This window comes from Poromitra crassiceps, assembly GCF_964638095.1.
Source record: "Poromitra crassiceps genome assembly, chromosome: 27".
Lineage (NCBI taxonomy): Eukaryota > Metazoa > Chordata > Actinopteri > Beryciformes > Melamphaidae > Poromitra > Poromitra crassiceps.
The window spans coordinates 3,446,490-3,468,523 of record NC_139650.1 but is presented as its reverse complement, the minus strand read 5'-3'; the positions used below and the strand labels follow the sequence as shown (position 1 = coordinate 3,468,523).

The 22,034-nt window shown below is 43.6% G+C and overlaps 2 protein-coding genes across 3 annotated transcripts; one reads left to right on the top strand and one right to left on the bottom strand.

Moving 5' to 3' along the window:
- The first annotated feature begins 3,776 nt into the window (after positions 1–3,776).
- Positions 3,777–16,388, top strand: nab2 (NGFI-A binding protein 2 (EGR1 binding protein 2)). Of its 2 annotated transcripts, XM_083661577.1 has the most exons (9): positions 3,777–3,947; positions 4,204–4,296; positions 4,891–5,478; positions 5,888–6,226; positions 6,442–6,575; positions 8,017–8,068; positions 8,454–8,562; positions 9,531–9,719; positions 14,070–16,388. In XM_083661577.1, the coding sequence occupies exons 3-9, from the start codon at positions 4,900–4,902 to the stop codon at positions 14,165–14,167; spliced, it is 1,500 nt and encodes a 499-aa protein (XP_083517703.1). In that variant the 5' UTR covers positions 3,777–3,947; positions 4,204–4,296; positions 4,891–4,899; the 3' UTR covers positions 14,168–16,388. The 2 variants fall into 2 exon arrangements, with proteins under 2 accessions (XP_083517703.1, XP_083517704.1); XM_083661578.1 differs by lacking the exon at positions 9,531–9,719.
- Positions 16,389–19,644: 3,256 nt separating this feature from the next.
- Positions 19,645–21,159, bottom strand: LOC310799184 (uncharacterized protein; the record flags this gene model as incomplete). The annotated part of the gene is made up of 3 exons (XM_083661751.1): positions 19,645–19,856; positions 19,988–20,349; positions 21,042–21,159. 3 exons carry the CDS (start codon positions 21,157–21,159, stop codon positions 19,680–19,682), a joined length of 657 nt encoding a protein of 218 aa, XP_083517877.1. The 3' UTR covers positions 19,645–19,679.
- Positions 21,160–22,034: the final 875 nt, after the last annotated feature.

Sequence of the window (22,034 nt, the reverse complement as noted above, 5' to 3'; positions counted from 1 at the left end):
TGCATGCGACTCGACGTGTGATTAAATGTGCGGCTAATCACCTGCTGTATCCCTCCGATCATTACGAAGCTAATTGCTTTGTGGCGGGCTAAAGTAAATATAATTAAGCCTACCGTACTGTACGTCACACACGGTGCGCCTTGGTAAAACATGAGACAGCTGTCACAACCTTGCCAGGTGAATCAGTGAACTGGAGATTAGAAGTGACACATCTACGCTAACGCCAGCTGTGTTAAGGGCAGCTAACGTTAGCTGACAGCCAGGGAGTTGCTTGAGGAAATGCCCCAGCAAAGCAGGACATGTACAAGGGCTAAGATTAGCTTGCTTAGCGAATTAGCCCCTTTCACGACTGTGTTGCCACTGCATTCCTACACACGCAGTGACAGCACAGTCGTGAAAGGGGCTAATGTAACGTTAATAACATTTCGAGTGTAGTGATCTCTCTCCTCAAAGGAAATGACCATAACCGCTAACGCCTTTAGCAAACAGCCAAGCAAGTAGCTAACAGCGACCTAAGCTAGCTGACGCGTAGCTAGCTCCCTGATTTCCCTTTCCTGTGTTACCGAGTAGCTAAGCTAACGTTAAGACATATTTCACACACCGCGTTTCGAACAACTAGGCAAAATGACTTCGATGTTATATAGCTAACGTTACCTTCCAAATAAATGTAGAGCCTCGCTTGTTTACAGTCAGCTAAGAGTACGTGTTCTTCTTCTTCTTTAGTGTTTTATGGCGGTTGGCAAACCAACTTAAAGGTGCATTACCGCCACCAACTGGACTGGAGTGTGGAGCAGGAGATTATAAAACAACTACTGTACTCTTAAATTATTGTATCTAAATCAATTTATTTAAGAAACTTAATAATATACATATATATACTGCCTTCTGTTTTCCCTAATAGACCTGGCAATGAAAAGTCTTGATGTTTTGCCTTCCTCAATGCCTGAACCAGATTATTCCTCTCTGTATCGTATTTCCCACAGGCCACAGTGTAGTAGTAGGCTATATGTTCAACAGTTTCTGGTTGACTACAGACAGTGTATGCACTTTCCGTCTGGGTGCTTGCCTATTCTATGTAATGTATGATTGAGAGATCTTTGAGTTTTGTGATTGTGTGGGAACTAGGGGTGTCACAATATATCGTCCCACGAAATTTCGCGATAGTAAAACGTCACGATATGTATCGTTGAGATGAAATCTCATATCGCAAAAAAAAAAAAAAAAAAAAAAAAAATCCAAAAAATCCAAAAAATCCAAAAAATAGACTAAGAAACGTCTTTGTTTGTTGAAGTTCAATGTGTGGAAAGTAGTTCAGTTGAACAAGTCTCTGAAGAGACACATGAGAAGTTATACAGGAGAGAAACCATTCAATTGAGTTTCTGGCAAAACTGTTTACTTGACAGGAAAAACTGAAGATGCATAAAAAATAGATTAAGAAAAGTCTTGTTGTTTGAGTTTGAAGAAAAACTGAAGATGCATAATGAGAATTTATACTGCTGAGAAACCTTTTAGTTCAAAGTAAATCTAAGTGACGGTGTAACTCATTCTATTTCAAGATAAGCCTTATCTCCAATCTCATGTTTTTTCTAGTTGTTATTGTAATAACAATTTCCCACAACAGCATGTTTTGTATTTGTGCATTTCAAATAAAATACTACTTTTCCAGTCATATATTGTCATTATTCAAGTTTAAAAAAATATTGTTAAAATCGTATCGTATCGTATCGTTATCGTGAACCCAGTATCGTGATACGTATCGTATCGTGAACTGAGTGTATCGTGACACCCCTAGTGGGAACCCATATCTGTGTATCTGTATGTATATGTATGGTATGTGTGTGTATATGTCTCTGATAGTTTATTTTGGCAGTTGTATAAGATAAGTATTTTGGAAACTATTTTTGTGCTGGCAGTATAGGGGTGGGGGGGGGGGACAAAAAACAACAATAACAAAATGCTTGTCAAAGTTTGTGAGAAAATAATATCTTTTGTTGAATAAAAATACATTATAAAAAAAAATGATTGAGAGCTGTGTGACCTATTCTTATACGGGTGATGATGCTTTCTTCCCTTCACTTCCAGCCCACCTTCCTCCCAGCCCTAACCTGCCTTTGTATGTTATATAGATGTCTACCAGTTTCTTGATCATCCCAGTACTCCTGCCATATGAACTGCACGTATGTTCTAATTAATGTCTTGACTTCAGCTTCACTTAATGGAAGGTGTATGTCTACCTGCTTGATTCTTAGTGATTGTTTGGTTATATATATCCACCTGCTCATTCCCCTCCACACCAACATGAGCAGGAACCCAAAGGTAGCATGTAGCTATGCCCTTCATCTCCAACCTGTACATTACATTGAATATTTCATTGCTTATATCTGTTCTGAACGCTGATCTGCCGGATTGTATGGTTTGTAGTGATGAAAAACTGTCAGATGCAATAACCGTGTTGTTTCTTTCTTTCTCCTCTACCCACCTTAGTGCCAATACGATTGCCAATAGCTCTCTTGTGTATAGCCTACTGAAAGATGGTCTGACACCCTTTTCTTGATATGAATTTCACCTCCTGGAATATATACTGCTGCCCCTGCACACCCTGTTTCTGGATCTTTGGAGCCGTCTGTAAATACTGAATCTGAATAATGCTGTTCAAAATAGCTCTGGACTATGTACCATTTTGGAATTAGCTTTGCCTTGTCCTTTAATTCCTGCTGAATGTTGAGGTCTACTTTTGGCAATGGGAATAACCAAGGATGAATAGAAGATATTGCAACTGTGGGGCTGTACTGTAATTTAGCTAATCCTATGTGCTGCCTCTCCATCACCAACCCATCCAAAACTTGAGTAATATTTGACTCGATTATGTTCCCAACAGTCTTTCAAAATGCTCTTGGCAGGATGTGTGTCACTATGCCCCCTGCTGGACACTTCCGGCTATGGCCGGAACGTAGGAACCAAAGTGCTGTACTGTCATGTTATGGATCTGACAAGTTTCTTCAAGTACTTCTTTGAATACTTCGTTTGGTATGGCCATGCTTCTTATTTTTTCTCTAACTCGTACCGATTGGTGAGGTTAGGCTGCCTACTGCTGCATTTCTATGGGGGAACGAAAACACTGCGGACCAGAACACAAGACCGGAACACGGGGCGGGGCATCCTGCCTGTAGTAATACGTACCAGGTTCTTCTCAGGTTCTTCTCCTCGGGAAGAGCCTGGTGACGCGAGGTTAGGTTAGGAGCGAGTTCTGGACCTGGGGGCGTAAACCAAGGAACCGGAAGCGAACCGGAACCAGTTTACCGGATTCATGTGCGCCAAAAAAAAAATCTTCCGTGTAGCTAACGTTAGCTTGCCTGACGAGGTTACTAACGTTAAAAAGTTACATAGTAAGCGTAGCCTACATAAAACAAAAGTAAACGATGGCATCGCCGCCTGTTCGTGGCGACTATCCTACACAACTCGAATCGGCGTTTCAACGGGGGAACCCGTGTGTGTGTTTGTTTATTTATTTATCTATCGCAATTGTTTTAATTAGAATTAAAACAAGAAAAAGTTGAACTCGGTCAGATCGATGAATGTGTCAGTCTGTGCTGACTGGCCATAATGCCTGTCTATGGGGTCAAAGTTTGGGAATTCCTGCCCTGCCCCTGCTGCTGCATAGAGCCAGTCTGGAAGAAAGAGAGGGTTAATTCCAAGCCCCCACCACACCACCACCCACATCCTCCAATTTGAAAGCCGCCTCTCTACCGGGAGAGGAAGGCTCTTTTTCGGTCAGATGGCGTGCTGCAGTCCGCCCCCGTCATTCTCCAGCCCACACAGACAGCAAAAAGGCAGCCAGTAAACCAATACGGTGCGCCGGAGGAGGATTTCTGCCACTGATTTCAGACGAGTTATACGCACAGGGGATTTACTACGCCAATCTGAGTTGGGAAAGCGATCGGTTAAAGGTAACTCGAAGATAGGCTACTAGGCTAACTAATTTAGGATGTTTCTTTTTAACCAGACTGTTTCTCCCTATCATTAACATCTGGCTCGGGAATACCCCGCCTTGCATGCAGTCGATGGCACTATCTGAACTGGAGCCAGTTGACAAAACGCCTCTGTTTTAGGGTCGTCTAATATCAGCGTTATTAACCATAACTAAGAACGCCGAATATAGGTTGCTTACTTGCCTTTTCATGTTTGTGTTTATCTGCATCACAGAGCAGTAAACCGGTTGTTGTTGGATTCACGCTTGCGGAGGCACGCGGGTCTCCCGTTCTCACATCATCCATCCATCTGTCTGACCTGAAGAAGGTAAGATTTTTAGGTTGCTTATATTTTACCTAGACATTTTAGTCATCAAGTGCTTTACATTAGGCTACAACTAAACATACAGGAGGTTTTAAAATAGAGAAATAAAATCCATCTGTGTTTCTACATGTGAGATGTGGTAACAGCTAGGAGCCAAAGAATCTGTTCAGAAGCATGCATGAACTTCCCACACTCAATTATATATTCTCTTTGCTCTAACAAGATAGAGGGTGTGGTCGTGTGGAACCACCAGGAGTGGTCTTGATCAGTGATACTTAAAGTGGGGTCAGCGGACCCCCAGGGCCAGGGGTTCCAGGGGGTCCCCAGCAATAACTAACACAATGGCAGAATGTATGACTATATGGTCATGGGTTTCATACACTTACTGTAATAAAACATCTAAAAGCAAAAATCGTATCAGATGGACACGGGTCCACGGTCTAATTTGTGTCCGTTTAGGGGTCCTTCACAAGCACTTGAGAAGTTTGAGAACCACTGGTCTAGATGGCAAAAAGACATTAACTAAACAAATGATCTTCTCAGACCTTACTCGCCTGTAGGTTGATGCCTTTCCTTTCTCCTACCTAAACTTTCCAGAACGGTGCCATGTCTCTGCCACGCACACTGGGAGAGCTGCAGCTCTATCGGGTACTGCAGAGGGCCAACCTGCTGGCCTATTACGATACCTTCATCCAGCAGGGCGGCGATGACGTGCAGCAGCTCTGCGAAGCGGCGGAGGAGGAATTCCTGGAGATCATGGCACTAGTCGGCATGGCCACCAAGCCGCTGCACGTGCGCAGGCTGCAGAAGGCCCTGCGTGACTGGGCAGCCAACCCTGCACTCTTTAACCAGCCCGTCTCAAACGTGCCTCTAGGGGGCATCCCGCTGTTTAAGGTCGACGGCACGGGTGCCGGCGGCTCGGCGGGAGGGCCCAGGAAGTCTGTGAGCAACGGTCAGCCGGGGTCGCCGTGCGAGAGGGAGGATCGGGCGTGTCTCACCCCCATGCACAGTGGGAGTCCCAGAAGCCCGTGCTCCCAGGCTTCCCCGCAGCCCCCAGACGCACACTACAGGGACAAACTGTCGCCCATGGACCCCCACTGGCTCAGCCCCGAGCCGGACGGGAGCTGCACTGTGGCCTCCGCGTCCGGGACAGAGGAGGAGCCGCCCAGCCCGCCTCTGCGCTCGGTAGGGATGTAACGATACACTCAACTCACGATTCGATGCGACTCACAATACCCGAGTTCACGATACGATTTTCTCACGATTTTGTTGACAAAATGAGATTGCAGACAAATTATGACTGAAAAAAGATTCCTTTAATTATTTCTTAGACAAAAACCATACAAATACAATGCTGTATTTTTTCTTATCTTTTCTTTATCCAATCAAATTAAAGAATCCATTTGTATTTCTGAGGTAGGGTATAACTGCAAAACACAAACATTGCATGCATATTTCCTTTTCTTTGTAAAAGAAAAACCGGAAAAAAAAAAAAAAAAAGCCTCGCGATTCATTTTTCATCTGCCTGATTTGAATCTTCACACATTTGTATCGATTTTTAACCATCTTCCGATGCGTTGTTACATCCCTATAGCTGTCGGCGTGTCACCCGGGTCCCTCCGCGTCCCCGAGCCCCTCCGCGCCCTTCACCCCGGCGGTCCCCTCCGCCTGGCCCGGGGGGCAACTGGACGGGGAGACGGCGCGGGCGGTGGGCGAGAGTGTGGAGAGGCTGCTGAGGACCCTGCCCAGGTCAGAGCCCGGAGAGGTGAAGACTCTGCTGAGGATGAACAAGAAGTTGGCAAAGACGGTGGGCCACATCTTCAAAATGGGCTCCCAGGACCCCAACAAGGAAGAGGAGATCCGAAAGTACAGCCTCATCTACGGACGCTTCGATTCCAAGCGGAGAGAAGGCAAGCAGCTCACTCACCACGAGGTAAAAGCATCCAAGCCAAGACGAGGTGTTTGAATATATCTCAAATAAGAATTCTTAGACGTATACTTATGCTCATGCTTAATTCTTATACAGATCGGTTTCGATGATGAGATAAAGGCAAGCTTTGCTCAGACATAAAAAGACACATGATAAACACAGGTGTCTTCACGTCATTCTTACAGTCTGTCCCCTCAATCAATGCCTTTTCTCCTCAGTTGATCATCAACGAAGCCGCTGCCCAGTTCTGTATGCGCGACAATGCGCTTCTGCTGAGACGGGTGGAGCTCTTTTCTTTGGCTCGGCAGGTGGCAAGAAAATGTGCCTACACCTCCACACTAAAGCATGCGAGGTAAAGACACCACCTCCAGAGAATAGGGATCTTTCTTTTTTTTCCACCAGCACTCAATGACCATCGCACTCCACGCCTGTGTGTTGTTCGGTCTTTCGTCAAGGAAAAAAAATAGATGGCCTACATACGTTTGTTGGCCGTTGTCTTTCACTGTAAAAGAAAGCAAAGCAAAAACGTGGGGCCTCCATAGCAGGTATGGCAATACCTACTGTAATACACGTTCAAGTCTTTGGCAGAAGAGATCTGTCTGATTGGAATAAGCCACACTTCATTAGTTGTGAATCACCTTACATTATGCCAGGCGCTTTTTTTTTTCCTTACGCGCCTCACAGCACCACAAAGTGTGTTCATTTTCAGAATGAAAGTTACCCCGGTGGGAATCAACAAAGCCACAAACAGCTGGCAGAGTCGGTGAAATGCTCTACACCAGGGGTGCCCAATACGTCGATCGCGATCGACCGGTCGATCGCGAAGGTAGTGTGGTCGATCGCATGGCATTGAGGGCAAATTTTTTTTTTTTTTTTTTTACTGTTTTTCCACTGTTTCCACTGTTTTTCCACTGTTTCCACTGTATACTCAGTATATACAGTATATACTGTATATAAATAAATATGTTTGGTAGATCACTTTGACTTGATCATTTTAAAAGTAGCTCCCAAGCTGAAAAAGTGTGGGCACCCCTGCTCTACACACTGAGCTACACAGGAAGTCACCGCAGCAGGCTGTCTGATCATGTACACAAAACATTGTTAGCTATATCTCTATGATAGTAAACACTAGCATTTGTGTGGACAAAGTGCCGTACTGAATGCATTTCTCGCTTTAACAAAGTACAAATCATAACTACGTACATTTCTACATAAATCGTACATTTTCAACTAGTTAATATTTTGTTAAATATGCTTTTGTGACTAGAAGTGCACAAGTGACATTTTATTCAAATCTTATTTAAATGTTAATATTTAATATATAATATAATGTCAGTTATTAAGGTCAGTAAGTTTGAACAGAACTGGAGAGAGCCATCTGATATAGGGATATTTTAACAATAATAAAGAAGCATATAGAAATTAAGCCAAAATTTGAATGCTGTTGGCTGTTGCCTTTTGAAAAGTACTTTCTACAAAAGCTTGCTCTCAAATACTTTGAAAATGTATTAAGCTAGAAAATGACAATTCATGTTTAATAGCTCAAGGCACTCAAATGTTTTCAAAACACAAAATTATTTAGAATATTATTATGTTCTAAATATATTATAAACAATTGCATTATGCAGAGGATAGTTGAATTCTGAAAAATAAATGTCCTTATTGCTGTGTAGTTACTGTAAAACTATATTCCAGGTCATATCACAAGTTGAACAAACGTTGTCTTCAATGTGACTTCTTGAATACTGCTGTATGTTGCGCAGAAACATTGGCTTTATTATCTCTTATTTCAGGACAAGTGCAGATGACAACAACGTAATATCCCACAAGAGGATGAGACATGAGGTGAGTTGTTGAGGCTTTTGCACACCAAGTCCGTATTTTTCGTCCGAATTTGTCGCACGTTCTAAAATAAATACAATCTCATGTTGTGTCACTCGCGTTTACACACTGACTACGAAACTTTCGTCCGTCATTAAAGTTTTCGGAACAGGTTCGATTTTCTGCGTTTTTCACATCAGTCAATAGCTTTTTGCGAGCTGGGACCCGTCTGTGTTTTCAGATGATGGATTTAAAAAAAACGCATACGAAAACAAACGGACTGTGGGTGCAAAGACCTTCAGAGAGCCAGTACACGACCAGCCGAGAAGGCCTGGTTCATACATGTGATAGTCAGTAGTACTGCTCGTTAGCACTAGACCGTGTGTTTACACTATATGGTGTGTTCTAGGTCATTGAGAGTGTATCCTCTCTTCTGGGAGTGGAGGGGTCAGAGGTCCTGGCCCAGAGAGCAGACGACGACAGCTTATCCACAGAAAGCCTGGATAGTGTGTCACAAGGTAAAGTCTTCGGTTCGGCCATTCGGTAGTTGTGTTTTTTTATTCTAGCTCTGAACTCTGTCTGCTGCTGTAGATCATCTCTCATCCCCAGACATTCTCCATGTTTCTATAAATGTCAGCCAACCACTTGACTATCTAGAGCAGGGATGGGCAACTTGATGATAGAGAGGGCCAAAAAAACAATATCCCCACTTACCAGAGGGCCAGATTGTGACTGTGCACGTCCACCAGTAGGAAACTAATCACATCACTCAATAACCCAATTATAGCAAAAAAACGTATGAAAAGAAGGACATACCAACATTTATATTTTTCATATTCAAATGCATTTAGTAAGGGTTGGGCTACGCTATCGAAGAATGCTACCTTAACTGGAAAGGGGAGACTTGTGGTTACCCATAGAACCCATTCTCATTCAGATATCTTGACTCGCCAAAGTTTTGCCTACATTTGGAGCGTTATTTAGCCCCCTTCCCAACAAGCTAGCCAGACATGTTGGTACCAATGGATCCCAATAGCTCTTCTAGTTTCATATGATACCAGAAAGTTCACTCTGGACTTTAAAACTCAGCCCGCTACAGCCATTTGATTTGTATCACTATGAAATCGGGAGATTAACGGAGAAATGACCAATCGGGAGCACAGTGGGAGAGAGGGTTAAAAATAGCGATACTACCGCGAAAATCAGGTGTTGGCAGGTATGTGACATGCTTTCTGTGTTTTCCCCCTAACCCCCGTACCCCTCCAAAAAAAATAGACTTGAGGGCCACGGGCCACTATAGTTGGCTAGTCTCGCAGTGCCAGCCGTAGAGGAGATCTAGCCGTGGCTGGAAGCTTGCTGACGTCGACGTTGGGTCTGACCACGTGAGACTACCCGTTGCCTGTCCCTGATCTAGAGTGTTTCTGTTCGAGACGAGCAGTCTTTGAAGATAGCATTTACACCCAATTCTGTCTGTCCCGTTACTTAGACATAGGCTCACAGTGCCACCAATCTCCATCCCCCCGCCCCCCCACCACCGACACCTCCAACCCGGCCAACTGGAGTCGCCATCTCATACAGCAAACGCTCATGGATGAAGGGCTGCGATTGGCTAGGATGGTGTCACATGACCGGGCTGGCAAGCTCAGCCTAGGGTCCGAAGGGACTCATTCCACAGGTGACTTTTCAAAAATGATGGCTTGACAATATTCTAATTTTCTTATTATTACCTCACGACACAGAAAAAAAAAAAAAAAAAGTCTGTTTCACAACAGAGCCGTTTACAGTGAGCGTGTTTACCTATGTCTGTCGGTTAAGGTCAACGTGGAGAAATTAAAAGAAGGAGGAACTGACGTAGGGCTGAATTGGAAAAAGGCAGACAGAGATTGCCTAACCTCTCTTAACAATGAAGGTTTTATGGCTCTACAGTTTGAACTCTGGTGAGTCACACAATCTCTCCGAGGTGACGCCTCCCACCATCCCCAGCTGAACTTCACTACACTGTAAATGAGAGAGGATGGAAGGGGAAACAGAAGGAGGTGGAGAGAGAGATACACAGAGAGATTGGGGGAGGGGGTAGGAGACGGAGACAGAGAGGGGGTGGGGGTGTTACACTGTTATGTGCTAGAATAGCACATTTTTAATACGCTGTCACTGTACCCTTTTTGGTGAGACTTTATTTGGATATTCCCGCCTACAGAGAGTCTACAGAGTATTTGGAACATTCCAACGGCTTATTAGTTGACATTCAACAGTTCGACTGTCTGGCTTTGTCTGTAGATGTTGCTTTAACAGTTTATTAGTTGAGATTCAACAAACAAGAGTCTGTGTGCTTCTCCTTCCACACACCTGCACCTAGTGTAGCATGTGGGTATGTTCATGAATTGTCACATAATCCAAAATTAGCACCAGCCAGCCACCAGCCACATGCTGGTAAAATAGGCAAGTGGCTGGTAGATTTGCTTCACTCACAATGGTAATCTATTGAGTGGCTGGTCAAATGTAAACATTCACTAGCCATTTGGCTGGTGGACAACAAAGTTCATTTTGGACCCTGTACACTAATACTCTATAGATAATCTGTTAAACATCTGTTCAACAGTTGAATTGTCAAATGTCAACTAATAGGCTGTTGAAATGCTAACACACACTCTGCAGTCTCTCTGTACTGTAGGTGTGGACTATCCAAATAAAGTGTTAGCCATTTTTCTTATCGTTTTGTGGCTATTTTTGCAATTCACCGAAAAAAGCCAGCAGCGAGTGATATGGGGTAACTCATTTGGGTAACTAAACAAGTGGATCTGGGCTGTGGTACTGTAGCCTGTGAAAGATATAGAGAGTGGAGAAAGAAGCCAACAAAGACGTGAGGGGGTGGGGGGGAGAGGAAGTACTCTGGGGGTGGCAGAACATCCCCCCCTCCCTCCCTCCCTCCTCCTCCTCCTCAGCAGCAGCAGCAGCAGCTGACGTCAGAGTGTGTGTTAGGTGCGTGGGCTGAGGGGCGGGATGGACGGGGCGTGGGGGTGAAGGAGTGGGAGGTAATTGGTGGGGCGTTGCATTGACTCACCAAGCGACAGTGTACAAAAATAAAACCCGTGGGCAAGGAAATGGCACACTCTTTTTTTTGATACATCTCTCTCCCTCCACCAAGAGGAACTGCACAACTAACACACAAATGACATATGTTTGCAGCTCTGACGTCGATCTCCCTCACACTGTCTCCTTTTTTTTCTCACTCATCCTACTTTCCTCCTTTCTTGTCTCACCGATTGTAACCCGACTTGCCTTCACTTCCTGTCAGCATCTCATAACTTCTCTTTATGCAGTCAGTTTATCATTTTCATACGGCAAAGATCTGAACATTTAAACCATACAAATACAAAATCCTCTGGGTAATGTAGAGGTAAAAAAAGCACTGGCCTACCACCGCGGAGACCCGGGTTCAATTCCCGGCAGCGGCACTCCACCGGCTTGGCAAGATGTTCCTACAGACACGATTGGCCGTGTCTGCGGGTGCGAAGTCCTGCGAGTCCTGGTCGCTGCACTAGTGCCTCCTCTGGTTGGTCGGGGCGCCTGTTCGGGGGCGAGGGGAACTGGGACGAATAGCGCGATCCTCCCACGTGCCACATCCTGCCGGTGAAACTCCTCGCTGTCAGGTGAAAAGAACTGGCTGGAGACTGCACATGCATCGGAGGAAGCATGTGCTAGGCTCTCTCCAGACCAGCAGAGGTGGTGGAGCAACGGCAGCAGTGGGAATTGGGCAAGTAAAATTGGGGAGAAAAATCAGAGATATATTTTTATATATATATAAATAAAAAGATCCATAATCCAAGAAAATCCAACACCCATTTTTATTCATCTATATTATTGAATGTATGCTATTGATTTTTTTATTACAATATTGCTGTGTCTATACATTATATTATTTCATGTTGTTCAAATCAAGTGGAAAGTTGCAACCGATCCAGAATACGGACTCTGAAAGAGTCTAAGGTGCTTAACAGATAAACGAAGTGAATCTTTGGCTCGTATTCACAGGGGAACCACTTTTAGCACTATATAGAATTTATATCCTAAAGTACTAAAATTATCGTTACATGCAGAGGGAGCGTACACAAAATCCCCCTCCCTGATTTCCCCCCCATTTTTCTCCACAATTGTATTTGGCCAATTTTTCCCCGTGCTGCTCCGGTCGCTGCGTCCACCCTCTGCCGATCTGGGGAGAGCCGGAGACTAGCACCATGCTTCCTCCGACACATGCGCAGTTGCCAGCCGCTTCTTTACAACTGACAGGGGGAGCTACAATGGCAGGACGTAGCACGTGGGAGGATCACGCTATTCCCACCAGTTCCCTTCCACCACGACCAGGCGCCCCGACCGACCAGAGGAGGCGCTAGTGCAGCGTGTGGAGAGAATTGAGAAGTTGTTGTAATACCTCACTCAAGATCTAGGCGGCACTATCTGCAGTAAACTGCTCTAATCTAGGGCTTCCTGGTGAGAGGCTTGATAGAGGTCTGAATGATGTGATTCTGGGTCAGTCCCCTGAGGAGAGAGAGGAGGAGAGGGGCTGAACCAGAGCTCTGTTATTTAGCTTTTTGTAAATAAATCATTTTCGTACTTTTTAACTTCTAGTTTATTGGTTTTTATTATGTTAGAATAGTAATTTTACCACAAGCGACCAGGGCACATACTGGCTTCCCACCCCCCAGACACAGCCAATCGTGCCTGTATGGATGCCCGACCAAGCCAGAGGTAAACGGGGGTGCGAACCTGCGACCCTCGTGTTGGTAGGCAGGGAATCTACCGCTACACTCCCCGAACGCCCTGTTGATGATTTATGTTAATTGGTCAGTCATAGCGCTTCATTACGAAGTGATTAAATGCACTTGTGAAATAATAGTGACACAATACAGTCTTACAAAATACACAAGGAACCATTAAGTTTTGTTTGATTTATTTACTCACCATGACCACAGTCAGCTATTGTGAAGATTTGACATGTTCACACTAAATCTCCCATCAAAGTGATGTGATCCCCTGTATCAAAATAAGATCATTACACTTTGCATTTTGGACACTTTGTGTTACTCAGCAACTGGTGACGTGTGTTGGTGGGAGAATCTCCACCTTGTAGGTGTTCGTTGAATTTCTTAAATCATTATTTGAGGGCCGAGTTCTCCATTAATTTTCTCCATCGACATTTTGTAATTATATACGTAAACATTTGACTTAAAACAAAAAATATAAAGGGGGGGGGGGGGGATTTTAAATTTGTTACCCCCCTGCTTGTTATTTTTAGTTTTTGCTCCAACTGAAATGTGTTATGGTCACTCATGATTCAGTAGGTCAGGGGTTGGCTTGGTTCCAGCCTTAAAACTCGTTATATGAGGATTCTTTGAAATGTCTATGGAGAAATGAATGGGGAACTCTCTTCCAGGGCTGGAAACGTCACAGAAAGTCACGCGAGTGTTGAGCTCTATAACAGTCTGTTGTTGACTATCCAGTTAATGTAAAGCACTGTGCCATTCTATTATGCAAATTCATAACATTAAAATCTAGCATTAGACTCCAGGATGTAGGAGCATGGTCCAGAGGAGATGTTTTGAAAAATAATGAGAAAGAAGGATTTGATTTACAAACATCACCTTGATAGCATCTTAAAGGCCTAATTCTCAATCCAAATATAAACAAAAACTGTTATTTTATTATTTTCATTGACAAATTGAGCCAGCTCACAGTATGTGACAGTTTGGGGATTCATCTGTTACAGATTTCTAATTTAGATGTATTCATGAACCTAAGTACCACTTTCTTCTCTGTGGAATCACTGTTATCCTGTATGGTCGTGCTAACAGCTAACTGCTCTTCAGATAGTGGTGGAGAACCAGTTTTTGTTTCTGAAGTCAGTAAGTACAAATAAAGGTGACTCTTTTGGTAGACGTAGACACACGCCCATGATCTTGATGTATGTGTTGTCTCATATTACTGTAAACATACTGCCTTATTTGATCCACTGTATTTCTCTCCACAGACTATGAGTGTAAAGTGGAGAGGAGGGGCTCGATCGCAGCCTGCAGGAGTAGCAGTCCTGGCATCACCAAAGACGACTGCAACCACAGGGGGAAATGAGCACACTCAGGGGTAACAGACCTGCCACTCAACTCCGCTCAGTCTACTGTACAGGCTGCAGCTGAGCAGACCTTCCACACGTACTTAGATCACTGACGTCACAAGCATCCGATGCCCAGGGAGAAGGCCATTATCGCCTTCCAAATCGATATAGTAAATGTCTGTTGACATCATGAACCTGCTTAATCAAGGCAGTGAACTACAAAACACAAGCTGTATAACACACCTACAATACTCTTTGTTACCTCTGTATACATAACTAGGCCAGACACTTTTCTTTTTTGAAGACATGGGCTATGTGGCCTACAGATTTGAGGAAATGGGCAATAGGGGGCAGAAGTGATTTGAGTATTAACATGGCCTGTAAAGTACAGACACATCAGAAAAACCTTCGATATGAACACTGTACTCACAACACTTAACTGAAATTTCTTGTCTAGAATATTTTGTGAAACTAATTTATTTGTTTTGAGCAATGCCAGCTTTTCCGTTTTCAAACGAAATGGACTCCACACAGCAGGGGGCGCCATTAGAAGGGCCCACTACAACTTTGGAAATGGTCTCCCGTTTATTTTCACTTTACTCCAGAGTAACAGAGTTGGGAGGCATTTGTCAACATTTTCAAAACATGATAACTTGTCCTTCTCGGCAGCGCATCAGCCTCAGGAAATGGATGCTACCGGTGCTAGTTTTTGAGAGAAGCCGTTTGTGTGGTAAAGTCAGACTATGTAGACATGAACATGAGCACATATGACATTCCTTAAACATTCAAAAGTATAGTAACAAAATGAGTTGGTAGCATCTGTTGACTTAGATTTTCTTGTAGGAGTATATACACAGATGTCACTGTCAGCTTCAGAGGCCTTCTGTCCTGAATTGCATCAGACTGACGTGTGTGGGATGTGAAGCCACCCCCCCTCTCTCTCCTGTCTTTATATAATAATTACAATAATAATGACAATACTATTTTTTATTTACAAATGGACACAATACTTAGGGATTTTGTTTGTCTTGTTTCCTTTATTGAGGCATTTGATACTAGCACTTTACATGACAGCTCGGTAGCAACATGGTAATACGGGGTAATAAGAAGTAATGATACCATGTAATTACCAAAGTAATAATGGTAATAGCTTGGTATTAACAATGGGTATGTCTGGGTAATTAGACTGAAATGTATGTAATAGGCTAAAACGGCCAGGGTAACAGGGCCAGAAACAAATGCTAATAATGGGAAAATTTAATTTCATGGTAATATTAGATTAAACCAAACATCTAGAGATGTAGGGATTACCTGGAAGCACTTCCCACCTAGCAATCTGCCGCCCCCGACTACCAGTGTTAATACCAAGATATTACCTGGTTATTACTTGCCATTACTTAATTATTACTTCTTTATGATCACACTATTATCCCCAAATGACCATGTTGTTAGCGAGCTGTAATGCAAAGTGCTACCCAAGTCTTATGTGAAAATGGACTCAAGACCTAGTCATGTGATTTCTGAAATACTAATAAGGATCATGTGACACTGTATTGATCTTTGGGAAGTTCCCTCCACAGGGAAATGAGTCAGCACAGAGCAGCGCCCCTGGAGGTGACAAGGGTTCAGTGTCTTGCTTACACAGCCAGGGGGCTTGAACTCTTCTGTGCAACAATTTACAACAATTAGAGCATTTTCAAGTGTTATATTTACCACAGCATTTTCATCATTTCATGTGCTGGTTGGTTACTTTAGGTTTTTGAGAAGTTATTTTTTAGATATAGCCTACTGGAAACCTATGGCAGTGTAAAAGAAAATGACTACAAAATACAGTATCTTTGGGATGATATCTGCAGACTTAGATATTTACTTATTACTTATAACGATGCGAGTGTTTATGTAAGAAAATTCCTGAAACAATGATTTTGTCCTTAGATTACATGACTTAGCACCACTCGTCTCTCTTGACAAACAAAAGAAAGGAACCACCCCAAGGAAAACAATTATGTGATGCTTTATTTTTGATACACCACTCTTACAAATGACATCGACCTAATTGATTTGGCCCTCATATAAGGAATTGTTTTCCTGTGTTTAGACTAAATGCTATGACAAGGCTCATGTTGATCATATGAAATTGTGTACTTAAGGATTGATGACAGGTTATGACGAGGTAGCTTGCAGTGCATCAGTTTTACCTGCCTGTCTGTTCAGCATTAGCTAACCTCAGTTTGTTATGTTGCAAAACAGATTATTTATTTTGTTAAATCTCAATAAATGTTATTTTATTGTTTAAAGCCGTGTGTTGCACTTGTATTACAACTCTTAAAAAGGATCGTTTTCTTTGAGAGTTTGGCTGTTTGTTTTATTAAATTTTTGTAATCTGTTGTTTTGTAGAGGCAAACACGTTTGCATCACACAGCCAGCAACAGCTCTGCCACCACCTGTCATTTCTGTCGCTTTAAGTTCTGTACAGACTGCATGACTCACCTGGGCCTGTGACATCATCAGGGCTACTCAGTGTACGCATACACACACACACACACACACACACACACACACGCACACACACGCTGCCTCTCTATTCAGACAGGCACCAGTCCAGAAACAATGAAGACACATAATCCAGTAAGATGACTCCAAAGCCATTTGTTATAGGATCACTTCTGTGTTACTGTACAAAACACCGTGATCTTCAGCTCTCAGTCAGTTGTCAATTTCAAAAACACCTAGGCATCAAGCGTGCGACGGCTGCTGCGTGGCCTCGCCTGCCCTATTGGTGCGCTATTATTGCATGTTATGTTATTGCATCAGTGATGTCACAATGCCTCCTTGTGTGTGTGTGTAGTGTGTGCCCCATTATGATATCACTGATGACATCATCACAGTGTGTGTTTACCCCCCATGACATCACTGATCAGTCATGTCACAATGCCTCCTTGTGTGTGACATCACTGATCAGTCTTGTCACAATGCCTCCTTGTGTGTGTGCGCACGCGCGTGTGTGTGTGTGTGTGTGTGTGTGTGTGTGTGTGTGTGTGTGTGTGTGTGTGCGCGCTCTTATGACATCACTTTTGACATCATCACTGATGACATCACATCATTAGCTAATTAGCCTAATTAGAAAATCCAACTCTGTCAGCTCACCCGCACGGGTGCTCTTTACACACCCTGAAGGTTTCAGCCCGATCGCACGTAAAACGGCATAGCTGTGGCCGAACACAGAACTTGAAACAAACAAAGTCCACATACTCAATTTGATATAGATAGTAAACACACAAAAATCAGCATACCCAAATTTGGCTTTGAATATTTAATGTAAGCATTTATATTATTAGTATTAGGCTATAATAATAAATCACTTCCTACACACCATTGGACTAATTGCCTAGAACCCTGGCCAGGAGTATTTATGGACCAAGCGCATAATAATTAGCTTAAGGCTCTTTGATTTTAGTCATTATACCCAAGATGGCGCAGCGTTCTTTGCTGTGATTATTAGCTATGAAGACAGCCGCCAAGCTGTTGCCATCATCAGTCAACCGTCGGCATCACTAATCGGGAGCTAAAGCTGTGAATCTATTCTCAGCCCATACTTTCTTTCTTTTTCCTGAGTGTCACTGAGAGCTGAGAAGCATGCCATGGATCATATGCTCCTATGCTTAATACTCAATCTTTTCTCAAAGGAGCCAGTTGATAAAGTAACACATAAAGTAACACATTAGAAAGTTTGTCTACCACATAATTAAAAGGCAAAACAACAATATTTACCTGGTTATAGCCAAGGGTATTTGTTTGGCCTGTATGTAAACATAACTTCCAGAAAAGGTTTATTTTTTTATTATTATTATTATTATTATTATTATTATATTAGGACAAAAATTGTCCTACAATTTTTTTATATATTTTTTTAAGTATGTTTATTCATTTTTTAGTTATCAGAGGGGCAAACAGTCAGTGAAGAATGCGATAACAAATAATATGCCCTCCGTCCCCAGTCACCCACAACACAACACACACAATCTCCATAAAAATAATAACAGCAAAACATAAAACCAAACACACAAACAAAAACAAACGCACAGAGCACCTACAGTAGGCAGAAGGTTAACACAAAAAAGTACAGCAGGGGTATGCAGACACAATAAATAGATAAAGGCCCACCACATGTCAGACCATGCCAGTCCGCAGAGACCACTCCGAAGGGCCCGGGCCCTATCCTCTCCAATATAGTCCAGAAAGGGGATCCAGATTTGAAAAAATCTGAATGGCCTATCCTTGAGCCAAAAGCTGATAGCTTCCAGAGGGAGAAGTTCCATAACACTCCGAATCCGTCCTACAAATTGTTGAAGGCATTAACCTTTTTTTCCATCTTATCCCTCAGCTCTGCCCCATGGACTAGCCTAGTGGAACTAGAACTTGAGATTGAAAGGTTAAAAGAGAGAGAAACAAGGTGTTTTTAGCTGATCACAAATTAGGCTATTGGTTGAAAAAATGTATTTCCCTCTGAGGGTAATTTTCCTCTTAGATACATTCAGACACGGCTGTTTTACATCTGACGCTCTCCAAACTGATGTAGGGTCTATCACACAGGCACATCTCATATTCTGTAGCTTTTTATGAGTTGGTTGGGCATTATATAAACACAAAACTAGTATTCCTGAAATAAGGATGGAGCTATATTGAAGATGGAGTATGACACCTTAGGGAGTATGAAGTAGTTTTGAATAGAAGCCGCTTTAGAAACATGCTACATGGACAATGAGAATCATATGATGATGAAAATCCATACCTTTGCGCAGCTTTTCTCCTACTGAGTGAAGATCAGAGTTACTATTTTAGAATTGACAGTTAGACATACAACAGAAGAATAGGAACCCCATAGATAGGAACCACATGATTAGCCATGATGATGGCAGCATCAGCATTTGCACTGTCGATGCATCTGACAGACAGCTGACTATGAAGTAGAGGTACATTTGAATTCAGTTTCCAGAGAATACTTCAACTGAATTATAAGTAGCCTATAATGTACGTCTGTGAGGTAAACTTGTTAAGGTAAACAAGGTAAACGTGCTAAGCAACATCTCTGGCGCAGTACACCATGCCTACACATCGAGAGGCAAAACGCAAGGACAGCAGTTTTTGTCTATGTCTGCCATTCCAACCTGTGAGCCGGGGCGCACTGGTGGGCCGCGAAGATATTGCAAGTGAGCCGCCAAATCATTTGCAAAACATTACGATCTTCGTGAAAAACATGTAATTATTATTATTATGCATGAGAATGCATTTCTCTATTGTTGAATGATACCATTTATTAATTAATTAGCCTATTGCAGCCCCCCACTTTCAGTTTCTGATTTCTGTGTGGTGCTGATGGACAGCTCCTTTTCTTGTTCAAATCAAAAGTGCTCTGAGAATGCATTATTTGGCCTCTGTACTGTTTACGCTCAGACGTGGGCCTGCGTACATTTTCAAGATTCTCAAGTGGGCCATGATGAGTGGGGAAAAGGTTTGGAAACCGCTGGTCTAGGTGATGTGAGTGTGGAGATGTCGCAGGAACTCTCCCCTGGTGGTTGTGTCTCCGGGGAAAACAGCCTGGCAGAATTCACACACGTGAGACTGCAGCGTCAGATCTGACATCAGCATCCCGCCCGTTTGGCTCAGGAAGTCACCGTCCAGGAAGGGGCTGGCGGCCGCGGGCATCTGACACGGGACAAGACAGAGAGAGAGTGTCTGCGTGAGAACATGGTAGTTACCAGGGACAGACTGAGACTGGGAGACACACTGCTGTGTTTTTTGGACAGAGACAAAAGGGGGACGGGGGGTTCACATACCCTGGATGTTTGCAGCACCCTGTCGCCTTGCCTTGGAGTTTTTGAGACCCAGGAACTCGGGGGCCACCCTGGGGACATCAGGGCCGAGAAGGGCGGGGGGGCTTTGTGTTCCCCCTTCCCATCCTCTTGTCTTTGACGGGGCACGTTCACGCACAGTTTGCCCAGATCTTCGGCGAGGAGATGAGAGAAAGTCCCCACACCCCTGGTGGGGCGATCGATGCCGCGCTGTGCTGTAGCCGTAGCGCCTTGTGTTGTTCCTGTCAGTGGTTCAGGCTCTTCGTGGAGATGCTGGGGGAACTCTTGGGTGCACTGGACCGGGATGGACACCATGTCGCCCAGCTCTCCGTTGGCAACAAAGGCACCTATAGACAGATACTTTTAGATGTGAGCAGACTGACTGAGCCCTTGTTTATTAGCAGAGGGTTTAGTTGATACCTCAGGGTTTTTCTTGGGCTCAGAATGGGCCTTTGGAGGCGTGACTACGCACAACAGTAAGCCTGGATCGGGTCCGATCAGGCTTACTGTCATGAGTACATTAGAGTTTTGGGTCAGGGTTATCTGAACACAAATACATGTATATCAGTTATTGTCAGAAATTATGGAGCAATGTGTTTTTACAGCACCCGTTTCGGACATAGTCATTTCAACGTACAAATGTGAGACTTTAACTTTGAAGTTCCCTAAATTGACACAGTAAAAATGCTTAATTTTGCGTTGGTGTGTGTGTGTGTGTGTGTGTGTGTGCGTGCGCGCGTGCGTGCGTGCGTGCGTGCGTGTGCGTACGTGCGTGCGTGTGTGTGGTCAGATTTGTCCTGATCTCAAATATATCAGTCATTAGTCATAGTGAGAACTTGTGGAGCAATGTGTTTTCACAGCACTCCACCTTTTAGAAAGGAAGCCATTTGAAGGTGCAAATGTGGGACTTTAACTTTGAAATCCTCTAAAACGATACAGTAAAAATGCTTGATTTTGTGTTGGTGTTCAGTCAGGGTTGTCCTGACCTTTGGGGGGGGGGGGGCACCAAAACGTCCTCTACGCAGGAAAAAGCCTGTACCTGGACCTTGTTGTTTGTGCAGTGCCTTGATGAGCTGCTGCAGCAGAGCAGCCTGTCTCAGGCACAGAGATCTCAGGCGAAGAAACTCCTGGTACAGCTCCATGTACGCCTCCTCCATCTCAACAGCTCAGGGTCTCTGCAACTAAGACATATCGACTGAACATGGGCTGAACAGTATACATTACTAGTATATATACAGTACAGTAAGTATACTGTATATGACTAAATATCCAACTTAAATTGAAAACTATTTATGCAAGCATACTTATGCACGTCTATCACCTCAGTCTTGGTTTCTCTTCACTGGCTCCCTGTAAAATGCACATTAGGATGATACATTCTTACTCCTAACTTACAAGGCGTAACCTGACCTTCGCACCTCAATATACGACTGATTTACTTACTCCTTCATGAGATCATCCGTACTCTCCGCTCACAGAATGGAGGACTTCTTGTCATTCCCCGCAATTGAAATAAAACTGCTGTAGCCAGCTGTGTGGTTTCTCCTATCGGCCCCTCTCTGTGCTGTACAGGCTTCCTGCCGCTGTCAGGGAAGCAGACGGTATTTAAATCCAGAACTCAAGACCCATTTATTTAGCACCGCCTACAACCGTTCTGTGGATGAAATCCATTCTTCAGATTTCTTCTTCCTCACCAGACTGACTTGTACTAGCACAGCTATGGCAGCTCAGTTGCTCCCCCGGTTCTCCAGTCCCAAGTACAATCAGTACAATCGGTGTGGTATTAGTGGAATATTTACTTGTCATGACCATCTGATCAAAGAGTACCACGCAAGCTGTGCTGGAAAATGTCAGTATTATAAGGAAGTAACTTGAAAACAGGGAAGTGAAAGGCTTTGAGAGCAAAAGGACAGTTGAGTTCTATGGATGTCTGCATACTGTACACTCGTTAGCATAGCCTGTCTACTTGAAACAGGAAGGAGCCACAACAGTTCCTTTGCGAGACATTTTGTTTGGAGCAGCTTGTAAAGAA